The sequence below is a fragment of the Cottoperca gobio genome, chromosome 17 (genome assembly GCF_900634415.1).
Source record: "Cottoperca gobio chromosome 17, fCotGob3.1, whole genome shotgun sequence".
In the NCBI taxonomy this organism is placed as follows: Eukaryota; Metazoa; Chordata; class Actinopteri; order Perciformes; family Bovichtidae; genus Cottoperca; species Cottoperca gobio.
The window spans coordinates 6,503,197-6,519,408 of NC_041371.1; the positions used below are offsets into that span (position 1 = coordinate 6,503,197).

The following is a 16,212-nucleotide window of genomic DNA, read 5'->3' on the forward strand; positions in this document are numbered from 1 at the left end:
TCTTGTAGCCTTTTTGACTGCGTGTTGCGTACATATTGTCCTTACAGGCCACCGTAGAAACCAATGAATCAGCTGTAAGACATACGTGCAGGTTGCAACACACCAGCATTTTCCTTTTAACCACATGTGAATCATGACCATACATTACAGTAAACTATGATCATGACTAGTGAACATGTGGTATTCCCTGTTTTTATTTATATATCTTCTCTGGCTCACTTTGTAAAGCATCCCACCAGAATAACTCCCGCTGCTGCTGACAGCCAGTCTCCCCCTGGTTGTTTTTGGGTAATATTTACAGAACTGTAACTCCTAGTGATTGCCCTATTTTTTTTTGAACGATGGCACGGTCAGTAAGCTAGATAAATATTTATATACATAACTCCTAACCTGGAAAAAAAACTGCAAACGATGGGATCTCGGCCAAACCAGCCTTTTCTCAAACGAGGCTAAATTGCTTAATCATCAACCAGGCCAAGAAGATTTCAAATACCAGAAACATAATCATGATGGAAAGTGGAAGATTAAATGTAATAAGCAAGCGCTTTAGGTTAAGAGAGTTTAAAGCAGCGTCCAGTTCTCAAATGTTTCACAATAGGATCGCCAGTAAGCTTGTGGGACGGTCCAGTGGAGCAGAGGTCTCTCTAGGTGTAGCTGCTAGCAACCCGAGAAAGGTCTTGTTCAGTGACTGACCACATTTAAACATTTAGCGCCTCGTTATATTACTCTATATTACTCTGTCATACCTCCTAAGTCCCCAATAACTTCCTAAATTTGTGGGTGAGTGCTAAAAATACAACAGAATGTCATCCAACACAAGAAAGTTACATATTTCTTCATTAAAGTAAACTGTCCAGCTCAATATGTGTATATTGTTTAATCGTTCTTAAATCTAACTGGCCTGAAGCTGCTTGTAGTAAATGTAAGTCGTATTCTTAAACTCATTCAGTTGTTCTTGTTGTAGTGATATCTGCTATCCACCAGGTGGTGACTGTGTCACATGGTATTAAAGCTGACATGTATGTTGAGCGTATAGAGCCAGCATGAATTCAATAGTGGTTTAAATATGTGTATGTTTTATACCTCAGGTGAAGCCTTTGATCTGGATCGAATCCGTCATCGAGAAGCATTCCCACAGTCGGATCGAGTACATGATCAAGGTACATCGCTTTTGCATTCATGTCATTTATATCACAGCAAAATACAATATATATTTCATGTTTTCATGCACGTCAAACCCTGTTAAACTCTATCATTAAGTTATAATTTACAACGGTGTTCAGGCGAGGCATCGGGTTAAACTTGACCTGCTTGTTTCTCGTCCTCAGGCGAAGAGTCAGTTCAAAAGGCGTTCCACGGCCAACAACGTGGAGATCCACATTCCTGTGCCAACAGATGCTGACTCACCCAAATTCAAGACCACGGTCGGCAGCGTGAAGTGGGTGCCTGAGAACAGCGAGATCGTCTGGTCAATCAAGTCCTTCCCTGTGAGCACAAATCCTGCAGCATGCAGATGACTGTGATCTTATGTTTCAGAGTAATACCTCAAGATCGTTGTAGTTTGCTTGTGTCACGGTCGGGTTACAATGTCACATTTCTCCTATAGTTCATTTGTATAAAAACGTGATATCAAGTCCTCCCTTTTTTGGGGGGTTTAACACACGAGGTTTCCTGAGTTTTGTTTGACAGAGTTTGTGCTGTGATTCCTCACACAGGGGGGAAAGGAGTATTTGATGCGAGCCCACTTCGGTCTGCCGAGCGTAGAGGCTGAAGACAAGGAGGGGAAGCCACCCATTAGTGTCAAGTTTGAGATCCCGTACTTCACCACCTCAGGCATCCAGGTACACACCCCCCCCACACACACACACACACACACACACACACACTCACACACGCATGACCTCTGTCAAACGGTATTTGCAAGTAATAGAGTAATTTGTTGAACCTACTTGAAGCATCATGCGTGAAACTTGCTTCCTCTTGAAGAGAAAATAAGAATTATGAGAGTTTTAAATAAAAACGAAGCCGTTTATCACAGGAAAATGTACAAAATCAGTTTACAGTCCAAACTGTGTTTATCATTCCTATATAGTAAACCTTCTGTGAACTACTGCTGCAGTTTATTTGCACCTGCGGTTTGATTATGACCCAGAGCACATGCATGCGTAGTCCACATATATCTTGTGGTTCTCAGTTGTTTTCCTGTCGTGCTGGATTTAAAATGCACGGCACATCGCAGTGTCTCCTATATGAACTTTCGCTCTCTCTCTCTCTCTCTCTCTCTCTCTCTCTGCAGAGCAGGAATTTAAACAATTCATTATTATACTGTGTTTGCCCAGAGGGGGCAGTAAGGGAGCACTGTTAAACTGCGAGACTCCTTTTGTGGTTCAGAGAACATTTCACTGTTGAACAAACCAGAAAAGCAACTGCTCATCAACTTCGACTTGACCGCGTGCCCTCGTGTTAAACAAGGTGATAGAAAATGTCGTTGTTAGTTACAGGTGAGTAGATTCGTAGGAAGTTGATTGTGTTTCCTGTGAGACGGAGAGAGAGAGAGAGAGATGCTTCATGTTTGAAAACTGTTGCTGACCGCAGACTTACACAGATGTGCTGCTCTTACTGTGTAATCACAGTTGTCCTGTGATTATATGTGCAGCACCACAGTAACACAAAATTAAGTTTTCCCATGTCCTGATGTGAGGAAACAATGGCAACTTGACAAACTCCAGTTGAAAAAAATAAAAGCAAAAACAAAGTTTTCCACAGGTACAGTTACATAATTCCACCTCAGTGTTACATTAACCAGGTCGGAGTTGACTTTGTGCTTCTTTAGCTAAAGCTTGCATTCAAATTGTATCAAAACTTACTTAACAACCTCCTCAGCTGATGGGGGGGGGGGGGGGGGGCTGAATCGCTCCTTCAAACACACTTCTCTTTACTTCTGTTTAACATTCAAAGAGCTCCGTGGTCATCTCTTCCAGCTTCTCCACGTGATCGTTGATAAAACCTTATTACGTTGTATGAACATTACGCAGCCCACGCGGAAACAAGAATCCAAGATAATTGAAATATGTAAGACTTTTAATTGGGGCGGATTTGGCAGTACAAGAATTCTTTCCATTTTTCCAAGATAATTCGGCAGCTGACAGAGAAATAATCTCCTTTTGCTTCCTTCCTTTCAAATCTTCACCGATCCACAAAGTAACAGCTGCTCGAATAAAGCAAGTGCATTATGGGACAGTGCAACGACAGAGGCAGGTGTCAAAGGCTGACTACGCAGTTATTTAAATAAAGCATTAATAGTACAAATGCATTTCATTTACAGTTAAAGTGCACTTCCATCTCTTCGTATGGATGATATTACAAACAACATGAGCAGGAAACATTCAAATAGAAGCTAAGTGAATACAACACCTAAAAGGTAAATATAATAAAACTTAAAACTCAGTGTAGTCTTTGTAGAACTGGATGAGACTTGCTCATCTGTTGAGTTGATGGATCCTCTTTTTGTGGTTTTCTACAAACCATCGCTGGCTTGTATTCAAACACAAGAGCACTGAGAGTGTCTTGTTCCCCTCTGGACAGTGTCACTGTCTTCAGTGAGATCGTCAATGTCTAAAATGAAAATACATTTCTGGAAAGATCACACTAATTATTTTAAACAAACATACAGTGGAATAATATTAAAGTTTATGCAAAAGACAACGATTACTAGAAATACTCCCACACCCACTAAGAGACATCTCAACGGATGTGCAAGCTTAAAAAAATAATTTGCACCAAGGCATCTGAGATGTTGAGGTTTTAGTTACATCATTCTGTTCACTAGTCCAGCTGGAGCTAAACTAAATAAAACAAATCTGCAGAACCTACATCTTTTATTAGTTATATGTCAAGAATAACTTTTTCTTCTGTTAAATTTGTAACTTTTTGGAAGAAGGCCTCTCAAAAACTGCAGTGCACCCTGGGGATTACGAGTTGTTTTTAAGGTCATTTATTAAAGGACGTATCATATCTCAACTACAGTTGTCACCATGTAAGGGTTAAGCCCTACACTTGATATGTAGTTTCAATAAAATAGCTAGTTTAAGAAGTGCAATAAAATGTTACAAGTACCAACATAAAATATTAAGATTGGTGCTTTTAGTTGTAGCAGTTCCCATGTTGCTGTAGGCTTTCATAAAACATCCGTCTGTCGAGCCAACATCTTAAAAACTCTTGGCTCAGTGTTTGCAATCACGCTGTGGTGCACCCACCTTTTTAAAGAGCCATATTCCCATCGAACTCTTGTTAAAGGCCTTTAACCTTTGCTTTATTACAGGGCAACAGCAGCCTGGGCCTCAGACTCTTAATGCAGCCAGTATCACCACTCTCTACGTGTGAGAAGACGCTGTGATGCTTAATTAGACACATGTCAATATCAAAGCATGAGAAAGTTCTTCTTAACTCTACCACTAAGTGTAGAGGAGAGCACATGTGAAGTGTGCATGATGCACGTAACTGCACCTTTAATTTTTTTTTACTAGAAATGGAGGAACCCCACACTGAGACGAGTTGCTATAAGAAGTGTCGTTTTAAAAATCTCCCGTCTAGGTGATGCTGAAGGGAACCTGTTTGGTTCGTAGCTTCTACCAAAAGCCTGATGAAAATCCAGACCACACATGTAGTCTGTACTTACCAAGCGAGATACAACAAACATCCTCCTTTTCCCCTTCTCATCTTACAAGCCATAATGATATTTTGCGGAGGATGGCTTTTGATGCCGTTTTGCTGACTTCGTACCCACGGTCAGGCCGACTGCATGTTTGGCTGCTGGGTTCAGGGAGAAGTGCTGCGCCGGCAGACTCGGTGATCCCGCGTCTATGTGTTTGTCGTCATGTGTCTGGTGGCCACGGCGCTCTCTCTCTCTGACCTCACTGTGTAGTGGAAGGTAATAACAAGGCGGCCACTACCGAAGCCTTACCAGAGTCCCGCCGCCACTCGAGCCACAAATTCCTGCCCTGTCTGTCCGGCTTTTGGCTGGGAACCGGCACGATGGAGACATGGCACGGCGACATCTCCTTAAAGAGGGGTCGTGTCAGCCTTTTAAAATGGACGAGCTCTCACCCCTGGTAATTGTGAGAGCACAACTTCTTTTGTTTGTGTGAAGGCCTGCGAGATATATCTGACAGATACTTATTGCTACCACAAGATAAATAATACACCGCGAAGAAGTTCTAGATTGCGTTGTGGTTGAAATGATGTACATAAATAAATGTAAAGTAATATTTCATCATTTATAAACAAGTCACTATAAATCTAACGAACTTGACATTAGTTTGAGCAGTTTCTTCCCCACATGACTGGTAAAAAAAAACAATGTGCAATCATGTTCAGTGATGGCAGGATATTTTTAGGACGTCTTCTCGACATCCAGCTCTGTTGTAACACTGGGCTGCTGAAATATCGGTTAATGCCTTGTGAAAGTTGTATCTCGATTATGCTGATGTGCATGTTTTTTTCTTTTTTCACAGTCCCAGGCCTTAAAGAAATGCGATTATGTAAATTCACTTTGTGTGTCCCTTGAAAGCTGTTCTGTATCTGCTTCCCTGTTCTCAGTGTGACTCATACTACTGCTTGCTTCCTCTTCAACAACACTACTCTTACTACAGCTTGCAGCTCGCCACAAGCTTAAAGGAGTACCCCGCTGAAGTATCAATAGTCGTAGAATCTTTACTTCTGCAGCATAATGCTCTACACCGCTCTGTATGTTTGATATGTTGCACAAAAATCCAGTTTGAACACTCTACATACTGCTATGGATTGGTTTGTAGGACAGTGCTATTGAGTATTGTTTGGAAATTCTGGGTTCTAGCTCGTTATTTGGGGCCTTTTTATGGATACTCGTTGCTTTTTGTCCTCGTGTCTGCGTAGGTTTCCTTTAGGGCAGCGGTGTCGAAGGCATTTTAGTTCAGGGGCCACATGCAGTACAAGCACAAAAGTGGGCCGGACCAGTAACATCACAGCATAATAACATATAAATAACAACAACTCCAAATGTTTCCTTCGTTTTAGTGCAAAAAAAAGTTACAGTACATTCTGAAAATATTCAGATTTAATCTTTTCTAATTTCTTAAGAAAGAGAAAAGTGCAATTTCAACAATAGTATTAGTTTATCACATGTGCAGTACAACGTACAGGTCACAGTGTGTCTACAAAGGCACAACACATTTAGTCCCAGGTATCTGGAACAGTATTTTTACTTTATACACTTTGCAAAGTCGTCCCGCGGGCCGCATGTTTGACACCCCTTGCTTTAGGGGCTCCCAACACTCTATCCAGTGCTTTTGCACAGTCAAAAAACATGCAGGTTAGAGTCGTAGTCCACATTTTCCATAGGTGGGAATGTATTTATATTTTGGTTAGTCTGCATGTGTTCGCTCAGTGATAAACGGGCAACTTTCCTGGCTCTCTCCCAGTGCATGCTGGGATGGGCCCCAGACCTGCGTGACCCATCCAGGACACATTTAGAGTACACATGGAAAATGTTTAGGACTAATAAAATAAAAAGGTAATATCAACAAATGACTTTTGGAATATTGTGTTATTACACTCGAACCCAGAAACTTACATCATCGTCGGAAATGATGTAAAACCTCAAAACTGCTTTTATCCAAAGATTCAGTTGGAAAAGGGTCTCGGCGAAAGACACAGTTTGTTTTTGTTCACACCAGTCATTCCGCTTTGTTGTCCCTCGACAGGTGCGTTACCTGAAGATCATTGAGAAGAGTGGATATCAGGCCCTGCCGTGGGTGCGCTACATCACCCAAAATGGAGGTAGGTTATGAGTGTACTTGTGCAGAGTGCCTATATGTGCAGTTCTTAGGCAACAGTTGGGCAATGCAATGCAATGTGGTGGGAACCAGCCGTGAACTGATGCAGTTCTATGAAAAGGGGATACACTGTAGAACATGAGGCAATGTGGCAACGTTCTGCGAAATGTGAGAAAGTGAACTTTTTTTTTTTTTTGTGTCGAGCTTCCCTGATCTTCATACCAAGATTACCAAGGTTGCACATGTTGGTCTTTTTGCTAATGTTGCCACTAATTGCCAAACATCCTCATCTCATTTCCTTTGTATTCCATTCATTCTGGGTGGAAAGCATCAGCTGCCTCCACTTGATTTCTCTCCGATTCTTTTCTTTTGTCCATTTGATTAAGTCTTGTCCATTTCCTCCTCAGATTACCAGCTCCGGACCCAGTAGGCAGCGCCTCAGCCGGCAGTAGGCAGGTGGGAATCAGAGGGGGGCGGAGTGGAGCCACTAATGTGCTATCAATGGCAGGTGTCAGTCATGAGACCGGAGGACTGTCTTTTTTTTGTTTAGTTTTTGTATTTGTTGAAGTTCTATTGATTTCTGATCAATGCAAATGTTAGAAGGAGCCTTCAGTTAAAAAAAAGATTATGTTTTATTACTGTGTGGCTCCTAATGTGTGAGCAAGGCCAAGATTGCAGGAGTAATGTTTACATCCAAGACATATAGCGCAGAGATGTACACAATCTATCCCAATGGGTCAAATGGTTTAAAATGGTATGTTACACTTTTCATCCGAAGTTACTGTAATCACATCCACGCAGGATAATAACAAACTCTCCGGTCAGTCTGAGTAGGATATTTTTTTACATGAAGCTGCTTTGTTCTGCCACAATTCCTATTTGTTGATTATCTGTATATATTTGTTACATGTTGATGAACTTCAGTGTTATTTGTTCGATGATTGTAAATTGAAAAAAGCGGAGATTTCTTTCTTTCTTTTTCTTTTTTTAGTATTATCACCTCCAGGTGATGCCATTGATACATGCCAGAGCAATGCCCTCCTGCATGACCGCTGTGCTATTCATCAGTTTCACTCCTCTGACATTCAGCTTTGCAGAAAACATGAAGTTTTAAGTCTCGCGGCAAACAGAAAACCAGTTTGAAAATCCCTCTTTTCCACCGCAATACTTGTTTCCCTTTTCCCTGTCTGTAACCACACAGATTTTAAATCATTAAATGTCTATTTAGAGAAAACTGTTCCATCGTCTCCGTGCGTCATTTTGCGTGTGATGTCACTGCAGTCATCACAGTGAGCTGTCGTAGTGTCATCTGCAAGCACCTGTCCCACGGACCAATGAGGAATGCTGAATGGAGGGGAAAACTCTGCAGAGAGAGTGTCAGAGGAGGGGGTTTCCTGTATCAGGCTTGTGGTTGTAGCAAACCCTGGATGGTTCTTTCCACTCCGTCCTGGAGGTCTTTGCAAACAGTGCGACTCTTAATACCCACGGCCCTGTGATATCATAGGCAATTGAGCTCCGGCACTCCGTAAACACGCAGGAAAGCAGGGAAGGATGTGACTCAAGCTGTGGTCGACAGTCGCAGACATGCTAGAGAGAAACGTAGGATGGACTCGCACAGACTAGCTATTGTTCATGTCAAGCCAGACTGCACTGGTCCTGCATGAGCTCATTCCTTAAGTTAGTCCTGTAAAGGGATTGTGATACTCTTAATGAATGTGAGTCGCTCAAAGCACACAATGTCACCATGACCTGAAGTGCCAGATTGCTTCTTATTAACTCGTCACAAGATGGACTTGACTCCATCATTGGTGTGAGATAGCAAATTCTTCTTGCAAGCACCTGTTTGTGTTGAAACCGCTACAGAACAGGGGGGGGGGGGGCCTATTCTGGACACAGTATGAGTCACTATCTAAAGAGAGAGCGCTATGTTATTCAGCTTTCAACGTTCACGATAGTGATCAAGATCAAGTGAAGTGTTAACATGCATGCTGCTATGTTCTTATCTTCAGCTTAATCGTTTCTTTTTCTTCCAGCAGCACATGAACATTTCTGAGATTGCATCTCAAATATTATAGTAATCATTGATTTCAAGATTCTCTGGAATTGAGGCGGTGTGAAAAACAAGTTGGTAAATCTGCTGCATTTGGAGAAAAACAAAGTGAGTTTATTGAACTTGTTGCAGAGTTGCAGAGCTGCAGACGACATCTCTGAGCGAGCGCCTGCATCAGAGTGCAGGTTTGTGTGTAAACACTCGTCCTATCCAGCAGTGATCTGAATGACAGGTATGAGACCTGGTAGCCAACTCAGACTGGATTTAATGTTATCTCATCTACATCACCCTCTTTTAACAGTCTGGTGTAAGGCTCTGGTGCTCTGACATTTTAAAAGGATTATCCATTCATACAGGCACTTTTACAACAGTTACTAACATGATCATTTAAGCATCTCTAACTCAAAGTCATAAAATCCCCACAGCTCAGCCGTTGGGTAGAACAGACTTACGGCTCTCCCTTACTGGGACACAGTCTCTGTGATACTTGGCAGAGCATGTGAATATAGTATTTGGCACATGATGAGAAGGTTGCATTCATGAAGCAAATTCAACCTCTGGGGAGTGAGAGGGGAGACCTGACGTATACCTCATGTTGCAAGATTGCTTACAGAAGGCTCGGTTACAGCAAAACATGAGTATCCTCTCTTATGTTCACAAATATTTAACATAAATATATACTCTCTTATCTGAGATTAACCGCAGGGTTGTCATAACATGTTTCCCAAAGACACAGGTTCCTAATTTATGTAAAAATGGTGGTGACATTTAAAGCACAATGCAAAAGCTAATCATCATTTAAAGCAGAAGTATTGAGATTCTTAGAGGAGCAATGCGTCAACATTAATATACTAATATCCTACATTTAAAAATGTACTTAAGATATTACTACTAGTGTTATATTATCATATATTAAATTACTGTACAGTATCGGTATTGATGGCCTCTGGCATGACTCAGCAGTTTTTTTTATCGTAGCTGATTTAGGTGGAGCTCATTTTTACTACACATTAACATAAAGCTTACATCATTCTGTATTTAACTAGAAACTATAGCTGTCAAAGTTTAACTACCTCAAAATGGTAAAGTATTTTAAGAAAATACACTTTTAATAATTGTGATTATTGTTTTGTGTGTAAAACAATTCAAACTACTCCAAAATTAGGAAATGGGAAGAAAGAATAAATAGAAATGAAAGGACAAAAACGTTTTTGTGTCACTGCACCAATTTCTAGAGACTTTCTTTAAAAGAAAAGTCACAATCTTATCTCCATTCACTTTCTTAACATCAGTATTTTCTCATTTAATGGGATTTAAAACGACGACATTAGCTTTAACTCAATTCATACTTTGGGTAATGGTTTAAATTATGATTAGAGTTATTGTTTGAATCTGTAAAATGATCAACCCACCTGGCTTTATCCCATGTTCAGCTGATCTAATAAGATAATGCTTCATATGCATATTTAAACATAACATTTAAACATTAATCCAATAATGCATTCTCTTAATGTACGTAATCAACTGGTTTCATGATGACATCTTTTGGTAAATGCTTTAACCCTGTTCACCTGCAGTGTCTTAACCTGGACAAAAGAAATAAACCGTGTCATAACTGGACTAACAGGTGAATGAAATAAAAGCTTCACCTTTCCCCTCGTGCAGTTATTTGGTTGCCATGCCAACATGTCATCATTGTTACAGGTTGTATTGCAGATGTATGACTGCAGTTATTGTCAATGGAAAATAACTATGGTTACTCAACAGTGTGATGATGAACAGGTAGAGGTCTGACAGCGTGGCAGTGTCGACTTCAAACACAGGTGTGCCACGAGGAACCCCGTGTTTATCCACACGGAACCCTGGCGCCTAGCAACCGAGGGAAATCCTCGCGTGTCGCGTCGGGACTCTGAGCCCTAGTGTGACGTCAAGACAGGTCGTTCCTCGCGCAGGCACGCAAAGTGCCCCTATAAATCTGTGGGAAGTCTTTAAGCCTCAGTTTTGAAATACAGATAGTTGATGAGTCACTTTGAGACAGTAACTGGAGAAAAGGTATTTCTCTGAAGGTGAAGCCGCGGAATGTGAGGGACTCCCACACAAACCTGAAATAGTTGTTTCATGCGGAGCTCAGTGTGTGGTCCCTACTAGTTTTACAGAAAGGTATTCCTCAAAGTGTAGGGAAATTTCCATCGTCCTGTGTAGACTGTAGAACAATATTGTTTTAAAGAGCATATAGCTGAGTGTTCAACCTGGCTGGCCTTCAGACTCTTGTGTAAGTTCTCAGCGTCTGCAGCCCACACATCGCAGACAGACAGCCCGGTGCAGTGCGTGACAGTGGGTCATACGGCCTCATTTTTACTTTTAGTGTCGCAGGGTTAAAGTGCACATCCGGGTAAACATTTGGCACTGTTGCTATATTTACTTCCCATTAAAAGATCTCATGTAAGAAGTGTTTTGTTATGTCTTTGCCTTGGAAACTGACTCATCAGCAGTGGAGTCCAAAGTCTGAAAGATCAGCAAGTATAGTAGAGCACGTACAACCCGCACCTTATTATCAACCTCATTTCATAACACGCAGACCATATTATTATGGACTGCCAGAGCAGTGGATCCCAAAGCTGTGGGTCGGACCCCCCAAGTGGTCCCAAGATGAATCAGAAGGGGTCAGCAGATGATTAAAGTAATAGTTAGACATTTTGGAAATACACTTATTTACTTTGTTTTCCGAGTAAGATTAGAAGATCAACATCAATCTCGTGTCTTGTGGCATCGAGACCAGTAAGTGTAGCTTAGCATAAAGACTGGAATCAGGGGGAACCAGCTAAAGGTAACACAACTGCTTACTAGCAACGCATAGGCTTAGTAATTAACACATTACATCTTGGGAATTTAATCTAGACAAAAAATGAAATATAAAAATAAATCAACCTCCCAAACTATTTCCTGGCCTGGGCCACGATACTTCCAGGATTCTCTGCCCCCCTTTTCCAGTCTTCGTTGGCTTCAGCTGCATATTTATCTGGCAAACATGAAAGTGGTATCCATCTTCTTAACAAACTCTCTGAAGTTATTTATACTTCATCATTATATTTTGTCTTTTTCTTCTTGTGCTATACTAGAACAACTTTACTTCTCGGGAATCTCAGTCTTTGAACTGCTCATGACTCATGGCAACACTAAAGGCATAAACTGTGATGAGGGTTAGACACTATTTAGATTATGTTCTTGGTTAATTTGTTGTTTGTCTGACCAGCGGTCCAAAAGCCAAAGATATTCAGAGACCACTTGAGACAGAGCAATGCAGAAGATCCTTGTTTGACAAAGTACTTGAAACGTGAATCAGTAAATCAGCAAAACAGATCTTTTTATTTGTTAATGGACTAATCAATAAATCACCTCACAAACCAAATAGGTTGGGGAACACCGTACTATCGTGCACCAGTGTCACACTCTGTGTTACTACTTCCTGCTTTTTATTAAACACAGCTCCAACTGCTTCATGAATCACTGCACAGAGACTGCAACCTCAGACGTTACTAATATACAGTATGTGTTGCAGAGTCGGTTAACTGACAATAACTGGAAGTCTGACTTCATTTATTTTATTCAGCCTAACTTCCAGAGGTCTGTTTTTATATTCTCGGAAAACTTCCCTTGGATACCGACTGTCATGGCATCCAAAACAAAAAAGAATCCGCTCACCGCTCGCTGCCAGAGTTCTGTTTGTTTTGTCAGTTTGTAAATGTGTCCTCCGTTTACACTTAACTGAATTTCAATGCAAGAGGCATAGCTTTCTAAATATGCCCCCGGTCATTCTTTAGCTCTCTATATTTACATGTTTGTCTTTCCTCTACGCTGTGGCGTTACATTGCCACGACATGCCCCGCGCTGCTGAAGGATTATGTGAAAATAACATATCTATAATGATGGTTCTATACAAACGGAGGCAAAAAACTACAGGGCAGTTTGATTCATGTTTTCCTTTGACAACTGTCTGTGCTGCCACTGGTCTTGAAAAGTAAACAACCCCCCACTATACAAATATATGTGTCCAGCTTGTATGAGAAGGAAGTAGTCCTGTAAAAAAAAAGATGTCTTCCTTTATCAAATACACAAAAAGAGAAGAAGCACCTAGTGTGTTCACGTAGCACATCATTTATGTTTTATTACAAAGGAGAAAGTCTTTCACTCTTCTCTGTCACTGAACTAAACTGCCCTAAAATAAAAGTGGCTTGAGGCAGAATGCTGATTGAGAAGTCTTTTCTTGTTGCACAATAGAGGGTAAAATCCTTGTCTGTCCTCTTTGAGATGCACAGGACACCTGGCTGTTAGATGTAAGTTCAAAGGCCTGTAGGAGCTTTCAGTCACCTTCTGTTCTTCTTTTATATTTGGATAAAGAAAGACAAGTGCACAGCGGGGACAAAGACACCTTGCACGCTGGATAAAGACAATTGCAGACCGTCAGCAGTCCCACAGAGGACAAACCTCTACTCCCTGTCCTTCAAACTGCTTTTTTAACCAGCTACACATCTAAATCTGGATATTATCTGGATAGTAACAGCTGTAATAGACATTGACGCTCATCAGAAACCTCCTAATTCACTTTGACTGTCCACCAGAGCGTCTTTTGGTTTTGCTCACTGCTACTGAAAATATTTGTGTTTTCCCGTGTCTCGCTCCGCTGGACATTTGATAGGCCTTGGACGGCGTCCGACATACTTTCTGCTGTCTTAATGCCGGCCCGTTGGACCAAATGATATTTTAGCACAAGTGCATGGCAACAGCAAAACAAAGAGGCACAAAATGAATTCTTTGGCCAACCACTTTTTGAATTACTGATCATGTAAAAACCCACTGTGGCTCCCAGATTGCAAACATCAGTCCTTGGAGCCTGCATGCAAACCAGCCCTCTAAATAGGGTTGTCTATTTCTGTTGGGCTGCGGGGGGAAACATGTGTTTGACATCAGTGTCACCCACTAGACGTTTTGCAGCGGGGCTTCATTGTCCCCTTACAGAAAGTTCACTTTAAATTAACGGGTGACAATGGTTGATTTCAGAGAGTAATTACAGTCCAATCAATGAGCTCATGTTCGAGGACAGCCCTGCTGGCTGAGGTGAGAAGGGTTTTGGATCCAACATTGTGTCTCATTTTGAATGTGTTTGGACTGCTGTTTATACCTCTTAGAAAAAAAGGGCTCTGGATAGACAGCAGCAAAGTAAACACAACGCACAAAGTACAGCGTGTCCTGGGCCACATCAAACTGTCCAAGACTATCAAGCCATGTACAACATGCTCAACATCAAAGGGCAAAGTCATAAGCAACTTTAAAATCACCAAATTACTCAGAAATCTGACGCGCAGTGACAGTCCGGGCAGGTGAAAGTGAAGCAGCTCCATCCTGCCATAACAACTGCTGTTGAGGAATCAAAACACTCAACAGGCAAATTGCTCCAGCTGTGCTGCCGATGATCCAAAGGAAATAATGCTTAGTGGCTCCCAGGCGTGAATATGTAACAGCTAAAATGTGTGTTTCCGCTGATAAATAATATTAGGTAACACAAAACTTTGTCTTATGAAATGTTTTGAAATGAGATATTAACATTCAGTCCATGTAGGGAAAGTCTGAGAGATACTTTTCCCAAGATAAAAGGATTACATGACATAAAAAGACATAAAAACAGTGGACTTCACGAGGATTTGCCTTCAAATCTGTCAGATTGTGACTGAAATTGAAGTTTATATTTTCAGTTTGTAGTTTTCTTGTGTAATTCTAAACCCTAAACTTCATTCTAACCAAACCACATTATCATTTCTCTTAGTTTCTTTTATATAAAACCCTAACATCCACCGTTATTTAAACTTGTCGGACTTTAAAAAGAAACCTTTTTACACGACATGCACATGGACGTCTGTGGTGCTTGCCTGTCACATGAGCCTTCTGTGGTGAAGGAGCATAATCTCCATGTTATTCGTGTCCACGACACAAAGTCTGTTTTTCAAGGTTCATACAATTGTGTGCCTCTTAGCTGGATGGCGATGTGAAGTTAGACACATCTGATAAAGAGCAGCACTCTCTGAGCAGCACTCTCTGAATGAAACGTTCAAATAAAAGGCAGGTGATGCTTTAGACCAGTATCCTCATGGACCTCACCAGTAACTATTCCCCAGTCCCAGAGTGTATTTACCCAATCAGCTCGTGGAGAAGAGGAGGAATGAAAGGCCTGTGTGACACCAGCTCTCTGCCTCTATAATTTCCGTCCCCATTTTCCACCAAGACCACTCAATCTTACAGCCATATGGTGGTTTGCTGCCATAACCATTCACAGCTGAGTAAAAATAAACCTTTGAGACGCATCCTTGGGACAGGGGTTTGAAGACACACTCGTGCTTGACTTTGTGCTGGTTACGATAACCTACTGTGATTCATCCTATCTGCAGATGATTCCCCTCATATAATTTGCAATGGGAGCACGGTCAGGGTATACAATATCATTCAGTTTGAATTCAAGGGTGAGGCAAAAATAGAAATTCAACCACATGAAGAAGTTGAGACCAGAAATAGCTTGTTTGATGGGTATATATTTCAGTGGTGCAATGATGGGGTCTCTCTAGAGAGCTTTAAAAGCTCCCCCCTATTTATGATTTGGGGTAGGGTGGTTGCGCACGTGGTTAGCTTACTGTGTGCTTCTGCATAAGACACAGAAGGTTTAAGAATTCAAACATCCTGAAGCATTTAGATAGAAAAAAAAACCCGTCTTTGAATGTAAATTACACACGCTCCCAAAATAAACTCACGTGTTGAGAACGCCACTAATCTTAGACTAAATTAATTAGATTAGCTGGTGTCTTTCAGCTAACGCCACATGTCTTCATATCTCCGTCTGATGTAGTAACTACTGTATATTAAGAGGTGTGGCTGCCTCCCACGTTGATTAACCTGTAAATGCGGTATCAGGCATGCAGACATGGAGACACGGTCTTCGCCCACCTCAGAGCAATTACAGAGATTACTGTCTCTATAATTATTTGAACTGATTTATAGTCTGGTAGATATTGTAACAGTTGGTATTTCACAATGGAAAAAAACAGTTGGGACATATGTTCATTAACAACTCAAATGCTTTTGTGCAGACAGCCTGAGGTTTACAGGCAGAACGTTTGTTCGGTTATTAAGCTGTTTAGATTTGAGGATTTCACATTTGTTATTTTTAAATGAACACAAATCTCTTTTTGAAATGAACAGTGGCCTTTTAGTGTGTCTCAAATCCCACATGTAATTTTTTTTTATCCACGCTGGTGCCATGGTTCTATGTTTGGCAATGGCGGTCAGACAGTTGGTTGGTTGGTC

The 16,212-nt window shown here is 41.2% G+C and overlaps 1 protein-coding gene across 5 annotated transcripts in view; it reads left to right on the forward strand.

The window, feature by feature from the left end:
* Window positions 1-8,049, forward strand: part of ap1m1 (adaptor related protein complex 1 subunit mu 1) — a 12,761-nt gene extending 4,712 nt beyond the window's left edge. For 4 of the 5 annotated variants that reach the window (XM_029453848.1, XM_029453851.1, XM_029453850.1 and 1 more), the window contains 5 exons: window positions 1,089-1,160; window positions 1,329-1,487; window positions 1,716-1,841; window positions 6,741-6,816; window positions 7,220-8,049. In XM_029453848.1, the coding sequence (XP_029309708.1) occupies window positions 1,089-1,160; window positions 1,329-1,487; window positions 1,716-1,841; window positions 6,741-6,816; window positions 7,220-7,242 (456 nt within the window). In that variant the 3' untranslated portion in view covers window positions 7,243-8,049. The remainder of the gene's footprint in view (window positions 1-1,088; window positions 1,161-1,328; window positions 1,488-1,715; window positions 1,842-6,740; window positions 6,817-7,219) is intronic. The other variant, XM_029453849.1, reaches the window with a different exon arrangement.
* The last annotated feature ends 8,163 nt before the right edge of the window (window positions 8,050-16,212 follow it).